The following is a 21,233-nucleotide window of genomic DNA, read 5'->3' on the forward strand; positions in this document are numbered from 1 at the left end:
ACAGAAAATGAGTTTATTTATTGAAATAGAAAAACAGCATTGATTATTTCCAAAAAGAAAATATGCAAATTTATTCCAATTATCCATTCTATTTACTTTAGATTCAATTTTCAGCTTTCAGTGGACCCAAGTATTGTTTAGCGAATATGGCATGGATCAACTTGCATTTATTTGCAGGTCCGATAACCCAATCAATAATGGGCTCAATGTTGTAATGGATATCTCAAAAAATAAATGACGCAAAATATTTTTTCATCTCTGTATTTATCGTGCCTAATAACACAACGAGCTTTCGAGTATGTGTTATTGCACGATAAAAATATAAAGAGTTTAATAAATACAAAGAAATGAAAAATACGTTTATTCTAGCCCTACAAGTAAGATTATTAGATATTTTGTAACCAAATGGTATGGTATTAGTACTTCTATTCACAATAATTTGTATCTTTCTCCCTCTGCTTGAATGACAAGCTCAATGTCAAATAGTTTGAATAGAATGACTTACACTTCATATTGTCGACCAAAACGGGTGCACAGATCAGATGATACTTGAAGACTGTGTTCAACTCTCGTTGCAACAAATAATGATGACAGTCGGTCAGCGAGAGTTCTTGTAAACAATCCACCATTTGGCCCACCTCCCTGGTGACACACAAAACATGGATGAAGCTTGAATACTTTACGAAACATTGATGTGACATAGGGAAAAGATGCCTTATCGATATGCACGGTGTCCATGAAGTTTCTTTTTTCCATGTTTAACAATACGTTTAACAGAAAAATGTTACTTTAAACATGGGTCTATGAATACATAGGGAGCGAAGTGGTCGAGTGGTTAAGGCATTGCGCTGTGTCCCGGAAGGTCCCTGGTTCTAGCTCCGCTACAGGCACTTTTGTTATCCAAAATAGAATTGCCATGATATAATCCCTATCTTCTTAATTGTCAACGAATGGGATATAAGCGTGGTCCCCATTTACAAATACAATACTATATATTATTGCTGCGGCGCTTCTGTTATTTTTACAATTATTAATTATTATTATTATTATTATTATTATTATTATTATTATTATTATTATTATTATTATTATTATTATTATTATTATTATTATTACTACTACTACTACTATTATTGTAAGTATTGGTGGTATTACAATGTTGTATTTTTATGGTTATTTATGGTATCATTTTATGCTTTGGTTTCATGTACCTTTTTTCTCACTTTCATGTCTGTTGTCATCAAATTGTATGGATTATTGATTAAAATAAAAGTTATTTTTGTTTGTCTTATTTTGACTATGGAACTGATACTTATCATAGCAGACCTGCCTACTTGAAATAGGAAAATGTAATAAGTAGTTTTCAGGGTAAATAGCATCGTAGAAATTTTAACTACCCTTAAAAACCACCAGTTTGTCCCTATAATGCGTGGGGAAAAATATTAACTCTATGTGATAGCTCTGGCACCAGAACTTCGTTTTCAAGAAATGACATTTAATTAAAAACCTTTATTATATCCAGCCCGGGATTTAGCCGTAGTACTACGGGAATTTTCGTGGTAGTGAGGAGGTCTGTTGTGATGGGTATCAATTTTTTTTTTTTATGAGAAAAACTGATTGGAAATGTAAAAGTGATGGTGATAGTGGTAGTGATAATGGTAATGGTGGTGGTGGTGGTAACGGTGATGATTGGGGTGTAGGGATGATGGTAATATTATTATTGTTATTATTATTGATATTCTTGTTGTTCTTGTTATTGTTTCTTCTTCTTCTTCTTCTTCTTCTTCTTCTTCTTCTTCTTCTTCTTCTTCTTCTTCTTATTATTATTATTATTATTATTATTATTATTATTATTATTATTATTATTATTATTATTATTATTATTATTATTATTATTATCATTATTATTATTATTATCATTATTATCATTACTATTATTATTATTATTATTATTATTATTATTATTATTATTATTATTATTATTATTATTATTATTATTATTATATTATTATTATTATCATTATTATTATTATTATTATTATTATTATTATTATTATTGAACGTATTGATGTTATTACGATTGTTGTATTTTTGTGTGGTGTATCAGTTTATTTTTTTGGTTCCATTTACCTTTTTTTTTTTTTTTTTTTTTTTTCTTTTTTTTTCCACTTTCATGTATGTTGGCCTCAAATTGTTGATTTATTGGCGAAAGCCTAAGATTGAATAAACTTTGAAACTTTGAAACTTTGTTTTTTTTCTACCTTGGGCAAGATTATTAACCCCTCACCCCCCATTTCCTCACTGGGACAACATGGGTGATTCCTGTTGACATCAAACATCTTGTTTGATGAATTATCTATATTCCTTCGTGGAATGACTAGGCGACGATATCTTATGGTGTCGTGCTTGGCGGAAGGACATAATTTTATCTTTTAAATATATAAATGTTAACTGGAAAAACCCACTTGGGCTTATAGTTTGACGTCATTTTTCTTAGGTTTGTGCAGCCCAAGTGAGTTGTCATTGGTAGAGCTCAAGGAAACGAGTGATTCCATTGGTTGAACTATTGACTACAACTCACGATTTGATTTCTTTTGTGGCTATGAGCGTGGCCTTCGTAAAGTTATGGCCTGACACTGACCAAAAAGTGACGTCAAAATGCCAGTCTTTTGCCACAAAAGAAAACAAATCGTGAGTTGTATTCAATAGTTCAACCAATGAAATAACTTGTTTCCATGAGCTCTACCAACGACAACTCACTAGGCGGTGCAAAAACCAAATAATGACGTCAAACTGCCAGTCCTTTTGGATTTCAGTATCAGGCTATAACATAACGACGGCTACGCTATGAGTAACGATGGCTACGGCCTGACACCGACCAGAAAATGACGTCAAAGACAAGGAAAGGCTCACAAATTATCCTTATATATTTAATAATCAAAATAGTAAAAACACATAATAGGAAAGTGCTCCATATTTATCTCCTGTGGCTAGTTGTATGACACTCTGGTGGTATGACACTAACTTTGGGATAGGAAAGTCATGGGTTCGACCCTCGCTCGGCGAATAGTTGAGTCCTTGGAAAAGGCTCTTTACTCACATTCTCTTACCGTACTCAGGTGTAAAATGAATACCTGGCCGCTAACAGCGTTGCGTCTGTCCGAAATCAATTGTAATATCGGCTAACAGACGTCATGTCTCGTTCTACATGATGCGTGTAGCTGTTGTCCAGGGACCCTTTGTAAAGCGCTTTTTAGCACGTTTTGTGGATATTGCGCTATATAAAAGCTCATGTTTTTTGTTATGTGTGTTTTAGGGCTTAAACATTGTGACTAGACATTTGATTGGGCACATTCAATGGTCATCTCCCTTACATCAGATGGAAAATTTATTCTAATTCAAGGAAAGAACTCTTGTGGAGGACGATCTTTTTCTAGAAATATTCCGACTCTCTGGACCATCTAAAGACTTTGTTGTTTTCCAAATTGAATTGTTGATGCCCTGTTAAAGCGATCTGAGCAGTTTTGAGTGATATGGAAGAGGCTCAACAAAAATAATACATCATTGTAGTTATTATTATTATTATTATTATTATTATTATTATTATTATTATTATTATTATTATTATTATTATTATCATTATTATTATTATCATTATTATTATTATTATCATTATTATTATTATTATTATTATTATTATTATTATTATTATTATCATCATCATAATTATTATTATTATTATCATCATTATTATCATTATTATTAATATTGTTATTATTATTATTATTATTATTATTATTATTATTATTACTATTATTATTATATTATTATTATTATTATTATTATTATTATTATTATTATTATTATTATTATTATTATTATTATTATTATTATTATTATTATCTTATAATTATTAATATTATTATTATTATTATTATTATTATTATTATTATTATTATTATATTATTATTATTATTATCATCATCATCAATATTATTATTATTATCATCATTATTATCATTATTATTAATATTGTTATTATTATTATTAATATTATTATTATTATTATTATCATTATTATTGTTATCCAAATGAGTCCAATGATGATATGAGTAAAAACACTTACTTGCACCATTCAGTTAACTCCTCCATACTTGGTTCCGAGTGTTGCTTTAGAATAGCAAGACATTTCAACACTGCTTCCACTGGGCATGTCTCGTCATTTATTGCTGATGGGGGAAAGACATAACCGTCGTAATGTTTGAAAGAGGAATTGGGTCAAGTGGATTGACGCGATTCCGTCAGTTGAAAACCATTCATACAATAGCAGTACACTACACTCTTGTGCTGCTTTGCGGTCTTGTGGGAGAACACTCACCTTCGGTCCGGAAGGTTCAGGGTTCGAGACCTATTCTGAGAGGCGCTTAGTTGAGTCCTTGGAAAAGACTCTTGACTCACATTCATGAACCGTACTCATGTGTAAAAGGGATATCTTGCAGTTAACAACGTTACCTTTGACGGGAAAAAAAATAAAATCGCCTAATAAACGTCAATTCTAGCTCAATTTGTGGCGCGGCACTGCGACTGAGGCCTGGGTTATTCCAGTCTTCCCTGGGAATAGACCCAAGAGACACATTTCCCCGATCAGAAATCTCATTCATCCTTAGTGTTTTAGTCATCGTGTTTTGTTGATAAAGGGGAAACCCGAAACGTCCACAGTGTCTGTCTTCGTCTAATACCGTACAATTCAACACTAATCGTTATTTTTTCCCTTCAAGCTTCAAGCAGCAACATTTTCATTCATGACTACAATGAAGAAATGGACACAATAGTCACCTAGATAACCACGCCTCTCGGACAGTCGTTATAATGTAAACAATGGAAGTGATTGAAAAACATAGCAAACTACCCAGGTTTTACTATCGATGGCATATGTCTAAGTAAAATACTCACACTGTTGTACCGCTTGATCAATATAACCAACACAGAAAACATGTGTAAACTTATCATACGATCGAGTAAATTGTGTGATAACTAGTCACCCATCTGGCAGTATAAAAGCAATAACAGCGATCAGAGAGAGATCAATTTCATTCACATTATTGTTTATAAACAACACAATACCATATATTAGTCCGAGCACGTGTGAAGGTGTGTCACAAATTCCATGTTTTGATTGGTCAAAAATATACTGGTGGTCAAAAATCTACTGGTTAATTTGAATCATGGATGAAATGGAAAGAGAGAAAAAATATCAAAGTTACCATTGCTGTTTGTTGATGTAGGGTTGAGTCCAAGCAATACTCGTTGGCAACGGTGGTGATCCTGTTCCAACCCATCCGTCATCTCCAACTCGAGACTAACAGGACAGCCCGACAACCTTTTTATCTCACATTCGGCTACAGGTAGATCAGCTCTGAAACAAGTTATAGATAGAATGAACTTGACGTCACTCGGGTCTTTGTTATTGGTTTGTTTTTTTGTTTGTTTGTTTATTTGTTTGTTTGTGATTTTTGAGATCCGCTTTTATTGATTACTCTCATTAAACTGTATTAACCCGTAGCCATCGTTAACTAATAGCCTGACACTAGGACCTACGGGGATTTATATTTTGATTTTATTTTTAAGGTTTGTGAAGCGCCAAGTGGGTTGTCGTCGTTGGTAGAGCTCAAGGAAACAAGTGATTCTATTGGTTGATCTATTAAATGCAACTCACGATTTGTTTTCTTTTGTGATGAAAGATTTGTCTTTTTACGTCATTTTTTTTGGTCAGTGTCATCATAGAAAAACTAAGTGAAATTAGCAAAGAAGCAAATATCATCTTAATAGATTTCAGCAAAGCGTTTGACAGTGTTGAACATGAACAACCTACACGACATGGGTTTCCCATCACATCTTGTTGCCTTCATACAATCTTTATACACAAACCAAGAACTTAGATTTCTCTGGAATAACAAAAACACCGAATGCTTCACTATAGGAGCAGGTTTAAAACAAGCTGTCACCACACCTATTCAGCTCATACACTGAACAAATAGTGAGAGAATCTGCTGCTGAAAATTTTGGAATTGAAATAGGAGGTCGAAAAATATCAAATCTCAAATATGCAGATGACATGGCAATCCTAACTAACCACCACACAGAAGCAACAACTTTCCTTAACGATATAAACAAGGCAGGTGAGGTAAAAGGCCTAAAACTAAATACCAAAAAAGACAAAATACATGCAAATCGGAGAAGTTAAAGATCAAGCCATATTCATTAAAAGCGAAGAGACTGAAGTTGTGTCTCATTTTAAATATTTAAGACCCATTACAACGCAAAATGGCGATTGCTCGATGATATAATTAACAGAATTGCAATGGCAAAGAAAAGAATGGCCTCTCTAATTAATATATGGAAAGACAAATCCATAGGACAAAATTTGAAAATAAAATTTGTAAAAGAATTGGTGTGGACATAGATGACCTACGGCGCAGAAGGATGGACCCTCAAGAACAAAGACAGGAAACGTATAAACTCTGCTGAAATGTGGTTTTACAGAAGGATGGACCCTCAAGAACAAAGACAGGAAACGTATAAACTCTGCTGAAATGTGATTTTACAGAAGGATGGACCCTCAAGAACAAAGACAGAAAACGTATAAACTCTGCTGAAATGTGGTTTTACAGAAGGATAGACCCTCAAGAACAAAGACAGGAAACGTATAAACTCTGCTGAAATGTGATTTTACAGAAGGATGGACCCTCAAGAACAAAGACAGGAAACGTATAAACTCTGCTGAAATGTGGTTTTACAGAAGGATGGACCCTCAAGAACAAAGACAGGAAACGTATGAACTCTGCTGAAATGTGGTTTTACAGAAGGATAATGGGGATAAGCTGGAGGGAAAAAATAACAAATAAAAGCATATTAGAAGAGCTGGAAGTCATGTCAGAGCTATTAAATGTCATCAAAAGGAGAAAACTCAGTTCTTTCGGTCATATAATATGCCGAAACCCATGCACGCTGATGAAAGATGTGATACAGTGGAAAATTGAGGGCAAACGAATTGCGGGCAGCCAACATCAATGAGGACGACGCTGGATAGTGAGTGAGTGAGTCAGGCAATATGTAACAATGGCTACGATTAACTAGACTATAAACGTTCAAGGTTACACATAGGTTTGTGAGTTGGTCCGTTATAATTCCGGATGGCAATGTTTTGAGTTTCTTAGCTAAGCGCATGCTATCTGTAAAAAAGGACATCATGATTCTAATATAGACGGCTATGCGGTCTTCTGGTGTGACACTCTCTTTCAGATCAAAAGGACCTGAGTTTGAACCTCACTCAGAGCATAGTTGAGTCCTTGGAAAAGACTCTTTACTCACATTATCTCACCGTATTCAGGTGTAAGAGGATCACCAGGCCGTTAATTTCGTTGTGACTGTATGAGAACATTGCAATACCGCCTAACAGGCGTCATGTCTCGTTACACATGTTACGTGTTGCTATTGGCCAGGGACTCTCTTAAAACGTTTTGAGTACGTTTAGTGGACATTGCTCTATATAAAAGTTTAATTTTTTTTGTTCTAATTTTTTTTTTAAATGGGGAAGGCCATGGCATTGGGTCAGTCTGATTGTTTAAAAAGGGAATTTTATCCTCCATGTATGGAATCCTGTCAATGCTACAAATACAGTCTATAGATAGTGTGCGCTTGGCTAAGAAGCTCACAAAATATCCACCCAAAAGTAAAACGGACCTATACACAAAACCATGTAAATCCTGGGACGTTTATAGTCTGGTTAACACAGTCTATTGAGGATTACTCGAGGGTGATATTACAAGACCACATAGCCGCACACTTATTGATTTCAAGAGGAAAATACTTGTCTTGCGAGTCTCATAGAACGATACCCTGAGTGTTCTGAAACTCCCAATTGTGTCTGGTGATTCGATGAAGTCCAAAAAATAGCTTGAGATCGTCAACTCATTTGCTATTAGGAGGTGACTTAAGACGTTTGGAAAAATCAGGTACTCACATTAGTTCTTGACAAGAGTATAACCAATAATCAAACTCAACATTTGGCAAAACACAGAAAAAAAAACATTTGTTTTAAATTTGGCCAGACAACTTTAACTACAATTACCCATCACATGGGGCGGGGGGGGGTGTCCCGATAGTTTAATTGGTAGAGCACTCGATTCACACGCAAAGATAACATCGATCAAGGTCGATCCTGGATGCAGTCGAGATTTTTTCTGGACCTCCTGTCCACCCAGCAATGATTGGGTAGCTGGGTCTATTAGATTTTGCGGAAAGTACTTTGAAAAGGCTAGCGTCCTATCCAAAGGATATCAAGCAATTTCTATTATCAGTTTGACGTGATATAAATCGGGATAAACTCCGGCTCCAGGAGCCTAATGGCTCTGAGGACTGGCCATGACATGGAGTTGCCCCCAACTTCCCAAAGAAATCGTCTTTAAATCTCCTGCAAAGTCTAATGTTTGTTTTGGAGAATCAGAGAGTTACTGTAATCAATCGATTTTTGAAGTAAAAGCTTTTCAACTTAAATATTTTTAAAATAAAAAAAAAACAACTTTCATTTACCTGCAATATTCCACACTATATTTTGGCTGGGTTATCATGTTTCTGTTATCGTTGTTACAGTCCCATATAAATTGTGCCGAACACGACATGGTATCTAGAGATACGGTAATTATAAAAAATGGTACATTTTTGTTTTATGTCACTCTTTAAATACAAATTAAATCCACACGTGTAAAATACCATTTGAAAGAGGAATTGTACAAGTTAATAAAAACAGATTTATTGACAGATAAGGACACCATTGCTGTACAACAACAATAACAACTTTTAAAACTGATAATCGCACCTTAGCAGAAATGGTTATAGTAATCAATTTTGTATATTTTAAGGGTTTTTGTCTTGTATTCTTCTTTCTTGCTTTGTCTGGCAACTTTCATACACACTTGTTCAGTTCTTTATCTTACACCGGTGCCTGCTCCCTAGTTTCTTAAATTGATATTTTATGTGGCCCCTTCAGCACCAAGCAAGGGCCTTCCTCAACGCTTCGTCGATTGTAAACAGTTTCGGTAATTATTTCGGTTCAAACTTCAGTTACAATAGCAAACAATTCAGCGTTGTCTCTTCTTGGAATTGGGCAGTTTTTAAGGGTTTAAATTTGAGACCTCATTTGTTCCATGGGATTTGTATCTGGTGACAGGACGGGTACATCAAAGGTTCAACATTGTTCTCCCTCATTGGCTGTTTGGCTGATTCTGACTGAATCGTGAACAATGAGCTCACAAAAAAACATCCAGGTGACCGAACGCTCAACAATACATCCCATAAGTCTTGCAACCACAGGGCAGCCTGTTTATCAACCACCCAGTGCGGCCACACTGGTTTACATATGGACGTCCTTGCCTTGGAAATTCTTCAACTGACCCACTCAAAAAAAAACGCGAAGGAATGACAATTTTGATATGTCAAAAATATTAGCCACCCTGTTTACACTTTATTCAGTTTCCAAATGTCCAAGCAATCTTGTCGGCTCTTCACAACTTAGTTTTGGCATGTTAACTCTCCTGCCAGCCCTTTTCAGTATTTCCCACAAAATGGCATTCATAACCAACACATAAAATTGATTTTCTTAACCTCAAACCTAAAAGGATGTCAAACATAATTTTGTTCTACAAAATGACATTATTTTTTTCATAAACTAAACAAAGATTTTTCTTCCAATTTTTTGATGTACAAAACAAAAATCTTAATAATTAATGTTCATTGTTTCGTATTAAATGTGACGATTTTCCTGTAGTTGGTAGGGAGAGGGTTAATGGTGTGCGATATAAATTTTAGAAGGATTTCTAGATCTGAATGCCAGAGCATGATAAAGATCGAAGAGACGACGACAACAACAGAAAGGTGAATTTGTTGACAGCGAATGTCGAGAAATGTGCAACTTTTTTAACCAAATGGGAAAACTATTTCACGTGGATGATTATTTTGTGTTCACTTCTACTTTTGCAAATAAAAATCATTAAATAGCAAAATACCGAACACGGAATGATTCGAGTTCAAAACTTTCTTCAGCCGACAACAAAAAACAATGAAAACATAAATACATTCCTGAAAAACTAGATTGACAGCAGTGAAATATTCGGTATTATTTGATAAATGGGAAACCCGAAATGTCCATTTTATCTGTTTTCGTATATTAAATTGAAACTTACATTCAATTTCACATTGTTATTCATTTCTTTGAGCTTCGAGCGACAACATTTACACTATCTAGTTATAACATGTTACGATATACGTACCATTACCCGAATTATGTTTATTATATTTACACAAAGCCCTGTCTCCTTGAAGGTCGTCCAAGGTGGCCTGAAATCGTTGTTTTGTGACGTCATCACATGGGGCCATTGCATCCATAACGCATTTTACAGCGTCCTCCAATGCCCTGAGAAAACAAAAGTTTTACAGTTGTAATTGTGTATTCATTCTTAAAGCTATACAATAAGAGGGAATGATTAACGTGTGGCTGGCTGAGAAAATCCGGAAAGATGCGCAAATTTCGCAAAGTTATGTATACAGTGGTGTAGACCACATCTTTCTGACCATTTACCACTTTAAACTTTCTTTCTATGTCTATTAAAAGCCAAGTTATGAATTTATTTCTGAGTAAAATTTGTTGCTATGGAAAACACTTTATCTTTGATTTTGGCTCATATCTCGAATCGAAGCTTGCTGCATCTTCCCGACTTTTCTCAGCTAGCCTCACAAATGCAAAAAAGTGATTAGCGTCGCTTCACAATTTTAAGTCGTTTAACATCCCTTCGCCACATTCACAAATATTTACTATTTTAAGAATACACACACACACACACACACAACGCATACACAAACACAAACACATACACAGAGACACACACTAACATATACACATGCCCTTCTGTTACATGCCTATTTTAGTCTAACTAAAGACATTTAATGGAAACAGGTCAGTTAACATACCTCGTTCATAAAAACTTGAGTGTTTTATATAGTGCAATCTCAAAGGGTCCCTGACCAACATCAACAAGTAATATTTAGAACGGGACATGACGCCTGTTAAGCGATATTACAATTTTTTTCCGACAAAGACAACACTGTTAACGGACTGGTACTCATTTTACATCTGAGTACAGTGGGAGAATTTTGAGTAAAAAGCCTTTTCCAAGGATTCAACTATGCGTTGAGCGAGGCTCGAACCCAGGACCTTCCGATCCGAATGCGAGTATCATACCACAAGATCATATAGCCGCACTTCTTTCATAAGAAACATCATTGTATACTTTTATATTTGCAATAAAGTTTTGCATTCTACAAAAAAATGTTTGATATAAAATGAACGATATGAAAATAAATGGAGCAGCGTGGCTCAGCCGGTATGACCTTTGCATCGTACCCGAAAGGTACCGATTTCGAGCACCCGCTGCTGGCTTTGAGCAAGTCACCTCTCCCTAGCTTAATTTGCGGGGCTGCACTTGCCGTGGAATAGACCCCAGGGACAAATTCCCCCGTAGAGATGAATAAAGGGAATATTTTTTTTTAATCTGGCAATGTGTATTTTATATCGCCATTAGACTACATTAAACTAATTTTTTTCTCATACATTTTAAATCCGTCTGTTTTGTGCATTCTCTATAGTAGCCATTGTCCTCTTTACATAATTTCATATAACCAAGTATTTCTTTCACACCTGAGTCGAGTAAAGTAATATTCGGAAAGCCAGAGTTGGATATCGTTGTCACCTATCCAATTTATGACATCTCCCATTGATTATGCATCGTTGTCACCTATCCAATTTATGACATCTCCCATTGATTATGCATCGTTGTCACCTATCCAATTTATGACATCTCCCATTGATTATGCATCGTTGTCACCTATCCAATTTATGACATCTCCCATTGATTATGCATCGTTGTCACCTATCCAATTTATGACATCTCCCATTGATTATGCATCGTTGTCACCTATCCAATTTATGACATCTCCCATTGATTATGCATCGTTGTCACCTATCCGACGTACACTTATTTACAGGTCTGATAACCTAATTCGTTATGGGCTCATTGTTGTAATGGAAATCTCAACAACAAAAAAAAAGACGCAATATATTGTCCATTACAACAATGTTAAACTAGCCCAGTAGTGTGTTTGGATGTCAGACCTGCATATATTCACACGTCGCACCTATCCAATTAATGACACCACTCAATGTTGATTAATGGCATGACAGGGAGAGAGAGAGAGAGAGAGAGAGAGAGGGGTGAGGAGAAAAAAAGTAGAAGAGGAGATGATATATAGTGATAGGTGAGAGAAGAAGAGAGAGAGAAGAGAGAGAGAGAGAGAGAGAGAGAGAGAGAGAGAGAGATAGGGGGGGGGGAGGTGGTTATGTGGCCAGTTTCAAATCTCCGATGTATTATAAAATATTATTGGATACAAAGTCATCTTAGCGTCGCATTGACATGTGAGTCTAACGTCAGGACAGACCGTGAACATAAAGGAAGGGACTGTAAACAAAGTGAGCGTTTGTTAAAATAGGATGACTTCCGATATGCACAGAGCCATATTCATTTTAAAAGATTACTGGGTCTAAATCTCAAGTGTTTTTCTAGTGTCTCTTACTTCTCTATAAATTACTGTGTGTTGGGCGATATCTGACATTATCGATATCAATATCAGCAGCGATATTGATATCTTAAAAAGAAATACTCATTATCACTTCCGTAGTTTAATATTATCTATGAAAACTGCAAATGCTATCATTCGCATCTCGATTTTTGCATCTATAAACCCAACATTTATGAAGCATGTGGGATTTGTAAATATAAGTAAAAAATTATGTGAGAAATATATGTTGAAAAGGTCGATTAATTTTGAATCGAGACGAGGGAATATAGCAAACGATACTCCTCAGACAAGAAGAGTGTATGGATAGCTCGATCTTTCTCTTCATCAAACGAAAATAGCCACTTCCGGTATGACACAGAAATAACAGCTGATCGACACATGGGAAATTCCTCTTCGTTGGCTATCTAGTCATTCTATATCTATGGGACAGACTTACACGCAGGCGAATTCGACAAACTCAATCCCTCTGTAGTCTTCAGTCTTGTTTTGAAGAGGTTTTTGGCATTCCCTTAAACGATCCATCGGGCACACCGAATCTTCCCCAGCTCCTGTTTACATATTTTATCAAATGAAAAGTGTATTTATCGCAAACGAAAGAATGATGTTGACGAGAGAAAACGTGTCTATGACGTTTAAAATACCTGTTTTTTATATTATTATTATTATTATTATTATTATTATTATTATTATTATTATTATTATTATTATTATTATTATTAATTTTATATTATTATCTTATATTATTATTATTATTATTATTATTATTATTATTATATATCATATATTCATTCATATATTTATTATTTATCATCATCATCATCATCATCATCATCATCATCATCATCAGCATCATCATCATCATCATCATGATCATTAGCATCAATATTTCAGGACAAATTCTCAAAAGTATATGATAAAATACTGCCAACGTTGTTGGAAAAGAATCCTAAATATAAATCAAGACCTTTGGTGATGTCAACATTATTTTTGCACATATCCAGGTTTGTCTTAAGCTTCTGTACTTCTCTAGACACCAGAGTTTGTATGTGCAATGGGCATGTTTTGTTCTTGTCCAGCAGGCAGTTTGATGCGTTTTCTACTTTCCTGCAATAGACAGAGGACGATTGTGTAATGGTAAACACCGATTTACTACATACTCTGGTCAAAGTGATACTAAGCTGCTTGAAGCTGTCAATTGTAAAAAAAGTTCTTCTTCTTCTTCTTCTTCTTCTTCTTCTTCTTCTTCTTCTTCTTCTTCTTCTTCTTCTTCTTCTTCTTCTTCTTCTTCTTCTTCTTCTTCTTCTTCTTCTTCTTCTTCTATCTTCTTTCTTCTTCCTCTTCTTCTTCTTCTTCTTCTTCTTCTTTCTTCTTCTTCTTCTTCTCTTCTTCTTCTTCTTCTTCTTTTCTTCTTCTTCTCTTCTTCTTCTTTTCTTCTTCTTCTTCTTCTTCTTCTTCTCTCTTCTTCTTCTTCTTCTTTCTTCTTCTTCTTCTTCTTCATCTTCTTCTTCTTCTTCTCTTCTTCTTCTTCTTCTTCTTCTTTCTTCTTCTTCTTCTTCTTTCTTCTTCTTCTTCTTCTTCTTCTTCTTCTCTTCTTCTCTTCTTCTTCTTCTTCTTTCTTCTTTTCTTCTTCTTCTTCTCTTCTTCTTCTTCTTCTTCTTCTTCTTCTTCTTCTTCTTCTTCTTCTTTTCTTCTTCTTCTTCTTCTCTTCTTCTTCTTCTTCATCTTCTTCTTCTTCCTCTTCTTCTTCTTCTTCTTCTTCTTCTTCTTCCTTCTTCTTCTTCTTCTTCTTCTCTTCTTCTTCTTCTTCTTCTTCTCTTCTTCTTCTTCTTCCTCTTCTTCTTTTCTTCTTTCTTCTTCTTCTTCTTTTCTTCTTCTTCTTCTTCTTCTTCATTCTTCTTTTGCTTCTCTTCTTCTTCTTCTTCTTCTTCTTCCTTTTCTTCTTCTTCTTCTTCTTCTTCTTCTTCTTCTCTTCTTCTTCTTCTTCTTCTTCTTTTCTTCTTCTTCTTTTCTTCTTTTCTTCTTCTTCTTTCTTTCCTTCTTTACCTTTTTTCTCCTTTCTCTTCTCTGTCATGATCTATCTTCTTGCTTCTTCTAAAATCTTCTTCTTCTTCTTCTTCTTCTTCTTCTTCTTCTTCTTCTTCTTCTTCTTCTTCTTCTTCTTCTTCTTCTTCTTCTTCTTCAGCATTTCTTCTTCTTTCAGCTAATCCTTATTTTGCAGGATTGCCATTATTAATGACACATCTCCAATCATCTCGGTTCAGAGGATCATCTTCTTGTAAAAAGTTTTTTTTAAAAACGAATACAACAACTTCAAAGAAGAACAAAATACCAAACACGGAACGTTTCGGGCCCAAAACCCTTCTTCAGAAAATACAATAAAACGCAGTAGAAACATAAATAAATATTTCTCTGTCGTCGATTTGTTTTTTAGTAATGTAACAATTAATTGCTATTGCCCTTTTCACGCTATAGAAATTGAGATAAACTCCTGCTCTATGAGTCTGTCTATTCGCTCTGAAGGACTACTAATTATTTAGCCACATTGGGCAAATAATCATATATTGAAAAATAAGAGAACTTAAAATTTCACGTATTTCATTATTATACAATCCTCATTTCAAATTGCCATTCGTGACCTGGGTGACAATGACACATCACCATGTTGAAACGATGGGTTTCATATTTAGAGTTCAAAATAGTGATTCTGTTAAAAGAAAAATTCCCCTTCAGATGAGATCCCGTCGCCTTGGCATTCCATGACGAATATAGATAATCCATTAAACAAGACGTCTGATGTCAACAGGAATTAACCATGTTGTCCGAGTGAGTAAATTGGGGGTTAATATTCGTGATGCTATGCGTTTAGTTTATTTTTAAAACTCATATCATCCGCCAGCCGGATATAACCTACCGCCACACAAAACTATATCTAACCATAAACTTTAATAGTCTAATTGATACCGTTTATTGAATTTAATCATAAAAATTACTGGCATTAAATAATACTGAGCGACGTAAATTGCATTCCTTCTATAGGCTGAATGAGACTGGCGCCACTCAGTTCTTTGAAATTAAATTAGACCTCTGCAAACAGGACTAGTTATCAATATATTTCTCTAATACACTCGACGTTAAAAGGTATTCATAGTTTTATGTAATGGTTACGATTGGTTTTGGTGGACAACATTGGCCAGTATTTTTACCAGTTCTTTGGGAAAACTCCAATTTCAAAATTTGACTAGAAATTTTCGTCCTTGAGAAATATTTCGATTTAAATGAACCTCATCTTGGTAAAAACTCCCAAGCCTGTAATTTCAAGGTTGTCTTCGCGAAGTTTGAGAGTTTTTTCCAATATGAGTGTCATTTAAATCAATCGATATTTGAAGGACGAGTTTTCTGGCCAAATTTCAAATACGTGTTTTTCCAGAGTACGACAGTTAACTGGCTAAACAAATAGATAGCATCAATACTTACGGGCATGAATGACCCAAGTCCAATTTCTCAGTCTCCGACATGGTGTCCACGGAGTCGAGACAGTTCATGACGTCATCAGCTGTACACATGGAACTTCCTCCAGATGCTGATTAAATATTCATAGTTAAAAAGTTTAAAGTTTTAAAATAATTGTAGATCAAAAAATTTAAAATACAGAATTTAAGCTTTCGAAAAATATATGCCATGCATAATCTTGCATATACACCGAAGAGTGTTAATCTTCAGCAATGGTATGGAGTAAGATTCGAAACGAAAAATACAGCAATTTCAAGCAGTATAAATCCATTCTCTAGAAAACTTCATATTCCAAATCGTCGTCCCAACTGCATTCTTACATTCTTGACCAGTTCATTGTCGGACCCTGGAAAGACAGGTTTGTATTAGACCAGAAAGTCGTCCTTCAAATAGGGATCGATTTAAATGACTCTTATCTTGGCAAAATCTCTCCAACCTGGAAATTCAAAGAAGACAGCGCGAGGTCAGAGGTTTGATTTTCGCCAATATGACGGTAATCTAAATCGATCCATATTTGAAGGATGACTTTCTGGCCTAATATAAACATGTCTTCCCAGGGTCCGGCAATGAATTGGTCAAGAATGTAAGAATGCAGTTGGTACGACGAATTAGAATATGAAGTTTTCCGCACGAGAGAACGTTGTACACATATTTGTCCATACATTAAATATCAAACTACTAATACAATATGGTTGTGCAAACCATCTTCATAGGACAATTGTCACATTCGTTACGGTGCAAACAACAGTTTTCTTATTCTGATTTCTTTGCACATCAGATACAGTAAAGGATATTTTCATAGGTAAAAACGTGGCATTGTGTTATAGATGTCATTTTGTTGACATACACAAACAGACACACACACACACACACACGTTCATTATATATATATATATATATATATATATATATATATATATATATATATATATATATATATATATATATAATATTAATGGGATCACTACTTATATGTGGCCAAAACATATGTTTCTGTGGATTTCATCCACGTCGTCAGTTGGCATATTGCCACGTCGTCAGATGGCATATTGTCATATGCCGACCGACGACTTGGATGAAAGCCACAGAAACATATGTTTTGGCCACATATAAGTGAGTGATCCCATTTGTATTTTATATTAGCTCTAACCATCATTATCGAGCACTTTCGTCCCTTCGTGTACCCACCAACACACATAAATAAATATATATATATATATATATATATATATATATATATATATATATATATATATATATATTTATATAAAGTAACAAGTGCATTATATATATATATATATATATATATATATATATATATATATATATATATATATATATATATATATATATATAACGTACTTGTTACTTTTCTATTTGGGTAAGAGAAATGTATATTTGTGTCGGCTTAGTGGGAAGTACTGAAATTGTTGGTGAGAGTTAACATAGGGATTTGATATGATATAGTATGAGGCCTTACCGGATACACCGCCATTATCTTGACAAATCATTTGAACTTTGCGCAGCTCATTTATCTGAGCTTCAATTTGGGTCTGTAGAAATTCAGGGCACGTGTCCACCTCCTTCAACAAACAGTTGATGACATCCTCAAGTATCCTATGGAATAAAACATTTGAATATGTCATCTGTCTCTGACAATGTATTAGTTGTCGAGATTAAATATATTCGGAATATTAGATTTGATGCAAAATCGCTAGAAATATAAAATAGTAGCTTTTTACCATTCACGAAATGTCATTCATTTCAACCAGTTAATTATCTTGCTCTTCAAAGACATAAATTTCAAATAGTTGACCAGAAAACTCGTCCTCCAAATATTCTGACCAAATTAAATACATGTCTTTCCCGATTACGGCAGTAAACTTGTTAAGGATCAACTCAGTCTTCATCCTTTTCCTGGACGTTGACAGATTGTCATTCCGAGGAGTGACTGTATTCCATACGTGATAGAAGCAATGAAGGAATAATAAACTTTTATTTTCACCAAAAGTGGATTGGGGAGGGGGAAGGGGTGGTGGTAATCGAGTTCCAACAATACTTACGGGCATGTGTGACTCAAGTCCATTCTCTCTGCTTCCGTCACGTTCTCCATAGGTTTGGTACACTTGGTGATATCGTCAACTTTACACATTTCAGCCGATTCTGTTTGAGTATTCAGACAAGTTCTTTAAGTATCAATAGGAAAAAAAAAACGTGGCTCAGCGGTACAATTTTGCTTGGAAGATACCCGAAAGGAACCGAGTTCGATCACCTGTCGCTGCGCTATGTGGCATTGAGCAAGTCACCTCATCCTAGTTCAATTTGCGACAATAAGAAAATTGATGGTATAATTAATAATACCAGGAATTATACCCACCCACTTTCAATTGTGGAAAACTATTCAAGAGATTTTGTCTTAGTAAACAGGATAAAGTTATGAAGGATGGCAATCACCCCCTTCACAAATATTTTAAGTTCTCCACAAGGAGCTGTCGTCTTTTATCAATAAAAACAAAGACAACAATTCACCTTAATTTATTTTTACCAGATAGTTTTCGAATTTTTAATACGCAACTGTGAATTACTTACATACTATTTATTTTAAACATACACACACAAGCTCGGATTAGAGGCCATAAGAATAATCTACCACAATTTATATAATTAATATAGACCTGCTCTATTAAAGGTCTCCATTAATTCTTAATTATATATTTATATATTTTATGCAATTACATATACATTCAAACTAGGGGTCATAGGGACAACATATTTCACTTTGATATTACACTGCCGCCATAAATTTTTCACTTTATATTTAGACTATACATTGTTATGCATGCCACGTTTGTAAAGGAATTTCCGTCTTTTTTTTTTTTTTGAACGAATAAAGTATGATATTATTATTAATATGATTATTATTATTATTATTATTATTATTATTATTATTATTATTATTATTATTATTATTATTATTATGTTTGTTTTATCATTATTATTATTATTATTATTATTATTAATATTATTATTATTATTATGATTATGATTATGATTATGATTATGATTATGATTATTATTGTATTATTATTATTATTATTATTATTATTATTATTATTATTATTATTATTATTATTATTATTATTATTATTATTATTATTATTACTGTTATTATTATTATTATTATTATTATTATTATTATTATTATTATTATTATTATATTATTATTATTATTATTATTATTTATCATATATATATATATAATATATATATATATATATATATATATATATATATATATATATATACTTGTGTTGATTGGGTGTGACGTTCAGTGGGAAGTTCTAAAATTGTTGGTGAGAGTTAACATAGGGATTTGATATGATATGGTATGAGGCCTTACCGGATACACCGCCATTATCTTGACAAATCATTTGAACTTTGCGCAGCTCATTTATCTGAGCTTCAATTTGGGTCTGTAGAAATTTAGGGCACGTGTCCACCTCCTTCAACAAACAGTTGATGACATCTTCAAGTATCCTATGGAATAAAACATTTGAATATGTCATCTGTCTCTGACAATGTATTTTTTCTCGGAGATTAAATGTAATCGGAACATTTGATTTGATGCAAAATCGCTAGAAATATAAAATATTAGCTTTTCACCATTCACGAAATGTCATTCATTTCAACCAGTTAATTAGCTTGCTCTTCAAAGACATGAATTTCAAATAGTTGACCAGAGAACTCGTCCTCCAAATATTCTGACCAAATTAAATACATGTCTTTCCCGATTACGGCAGTAAACTTGTTAAGGATCAACTCAGTCTTCATCCTTTTCCTGGACGTTGACAGATTGTCATTCCGAGGAGTGGCTGTATTCCATACGTGATAGAAGCAGTGAAGGAATAATAAACTTTTACTTTCACCAAAAGTGGATTGGGGAGGGGGAGGGGGGTGGTGGTAATCGAGTTCCAACAATACTTACGGGCATGTGTGACTCAAGTCCATTCTCTCTGCTTCCGTCACGTTCTCCATAGGTTTGATACACTTGGTGATGTCGTCAACTGTACACATTTCAGCCGGTTCTGTTTGAGTATTCAGACAAGTTCTATAAATATCAATATGGAAAAAAAAACGTGGCTCAGCGGTACAATCTTTTCTTCGAAGATACCCGAAATGTACCGAGTTCTATCACCTGTCGCTGCGCTATGTGGCATTGAGCAAGTCACCTCATCCTAGTTCAATTTGCCACAATAAGAAAATTGATGGTATAATTAATAATACCAGGAATTATACCCACCCACTTTCAATTGTGGAAAACTATTCAAGAGATTTTGTCTTAGTAAACAGGATAAAGTTATGAAGGATGGAAATCACCCCCTTCACAAATATTTTAAGTTCTCTACGAGGAGCCGTCGTCTTTTATCAATAAAAACAAAGACAACAATTCATCTTAATTCATTTTTACCAGATAGTTTTCGAATATCTAATGCGCAACTGTGAATTACTTAAATACTATATATTTTAAATATACACACACAAGCTCGGATAAGAGGCCATAATAACAATCTACCACAATTTATATAATTAATATAGACCTGCTCTATTAAGTGTCTCCATTAATTCTTAATTATATATTTATATACTTTCTGCAATTACATATACATTCAAACTAGGGGTCATAGGGACAACATATTTCACTTTGATATATTTAGACTATACATTGTTATGCATGCCACGTCTGTAAACGAATTTCCGTCTTTTTTTTTAATGAATAAAGTATAATATCATCATGGATATTATTATGATTATTTTTATTATGATTATGATGATGATTATTATTATTATTATTATTATTATTATTATTATTATTATTATTAATTATTATTATTATTATTATTATTATTATTATTATTATTTTATTATTATTATATTATTATTATATTATTATTTATATTATTATTATTATTATTAATTATTATTATTTATTATTATTATTATTATTATTATTATTATATTATATTATTATATTA

At 33.7% G+C, this 21,233-nt stretch overlaps 1 protein-coding gene across 3 annotated transcripts in view; it reads right to left on the reverse strand.

Moving 5' to 3' along the window:
- Positions 1–21,233, reverse strand: part of LOC144972259 (uncharacterized) — a 54,384-nt gene that overhangs the window by 16,255 nt on the left and 16,896 nt on the right. For all 3 annotated transcript variants that reach the window (XR_013645325.1, XM_078913308.1, XM_078913309.1), the window contains exons 9-20: positions 20,186–20,285; positions 19,601–19,737; positions 18,264–18,363; positions 17,681–17,817; positions 16,165–16,270; positions 13,655–13,794; positions 13,127–13,238; positions 10,329–10,471; positions 8,593–8,686; positions 5,265–5,416; positions 4,127–4,229; positions 506–642 (exon numbers count right to left, since the gene is read on the reverse strand). Coding sequence is in view for 2 of the 3 variants with exons in the window: in XM_078913308.1 (XP_078769434.1) it covers positions 506–642; positions 4,127–4,229; positions 5,265–5,416; positions 8,593–8,686; positions 10,329–10,471; positions 13,127–13,238; positions 13,655–13,794; positions 16,165–16,270; positions 17,681–17,817; positions 18,264–18,363; positions 19,601–19,737; positions 20,186–20,285 (1,461 nt within the window). In the remaining variant the exon portion in view is untranslated. The remainder of the gene's footprint in view (positions 1–505; positions 643–4,126; positions 4,230–5,264; positions 5,417–8,592; positions 8,687–10,328; positions 10,472–13,126; positions 13,239–13,654; positions 13,795–16,164; positions 16,271–17,680; positions 17,818–18,263; positions 18,364–19,600; positions 19,738–20,185; positions 20,286–21,233) is intronic.

This window comes from Berghia stephanieae, chromosome 5 (genome assembly GCF_034508935.2).
Source record: "Berghia stephanieae isolate SIO BIC M18660-M18661 chromosome 5, UCSD_Bste_1.3, whole genome shotgun sequence".
Classification (NCBI taxonomy): Eukaryota; Metazoa; Mollusca; class Gastropoda; order Nudibranchia; family Aeolidiidae; genus Berghia; species Berghia stephanieae.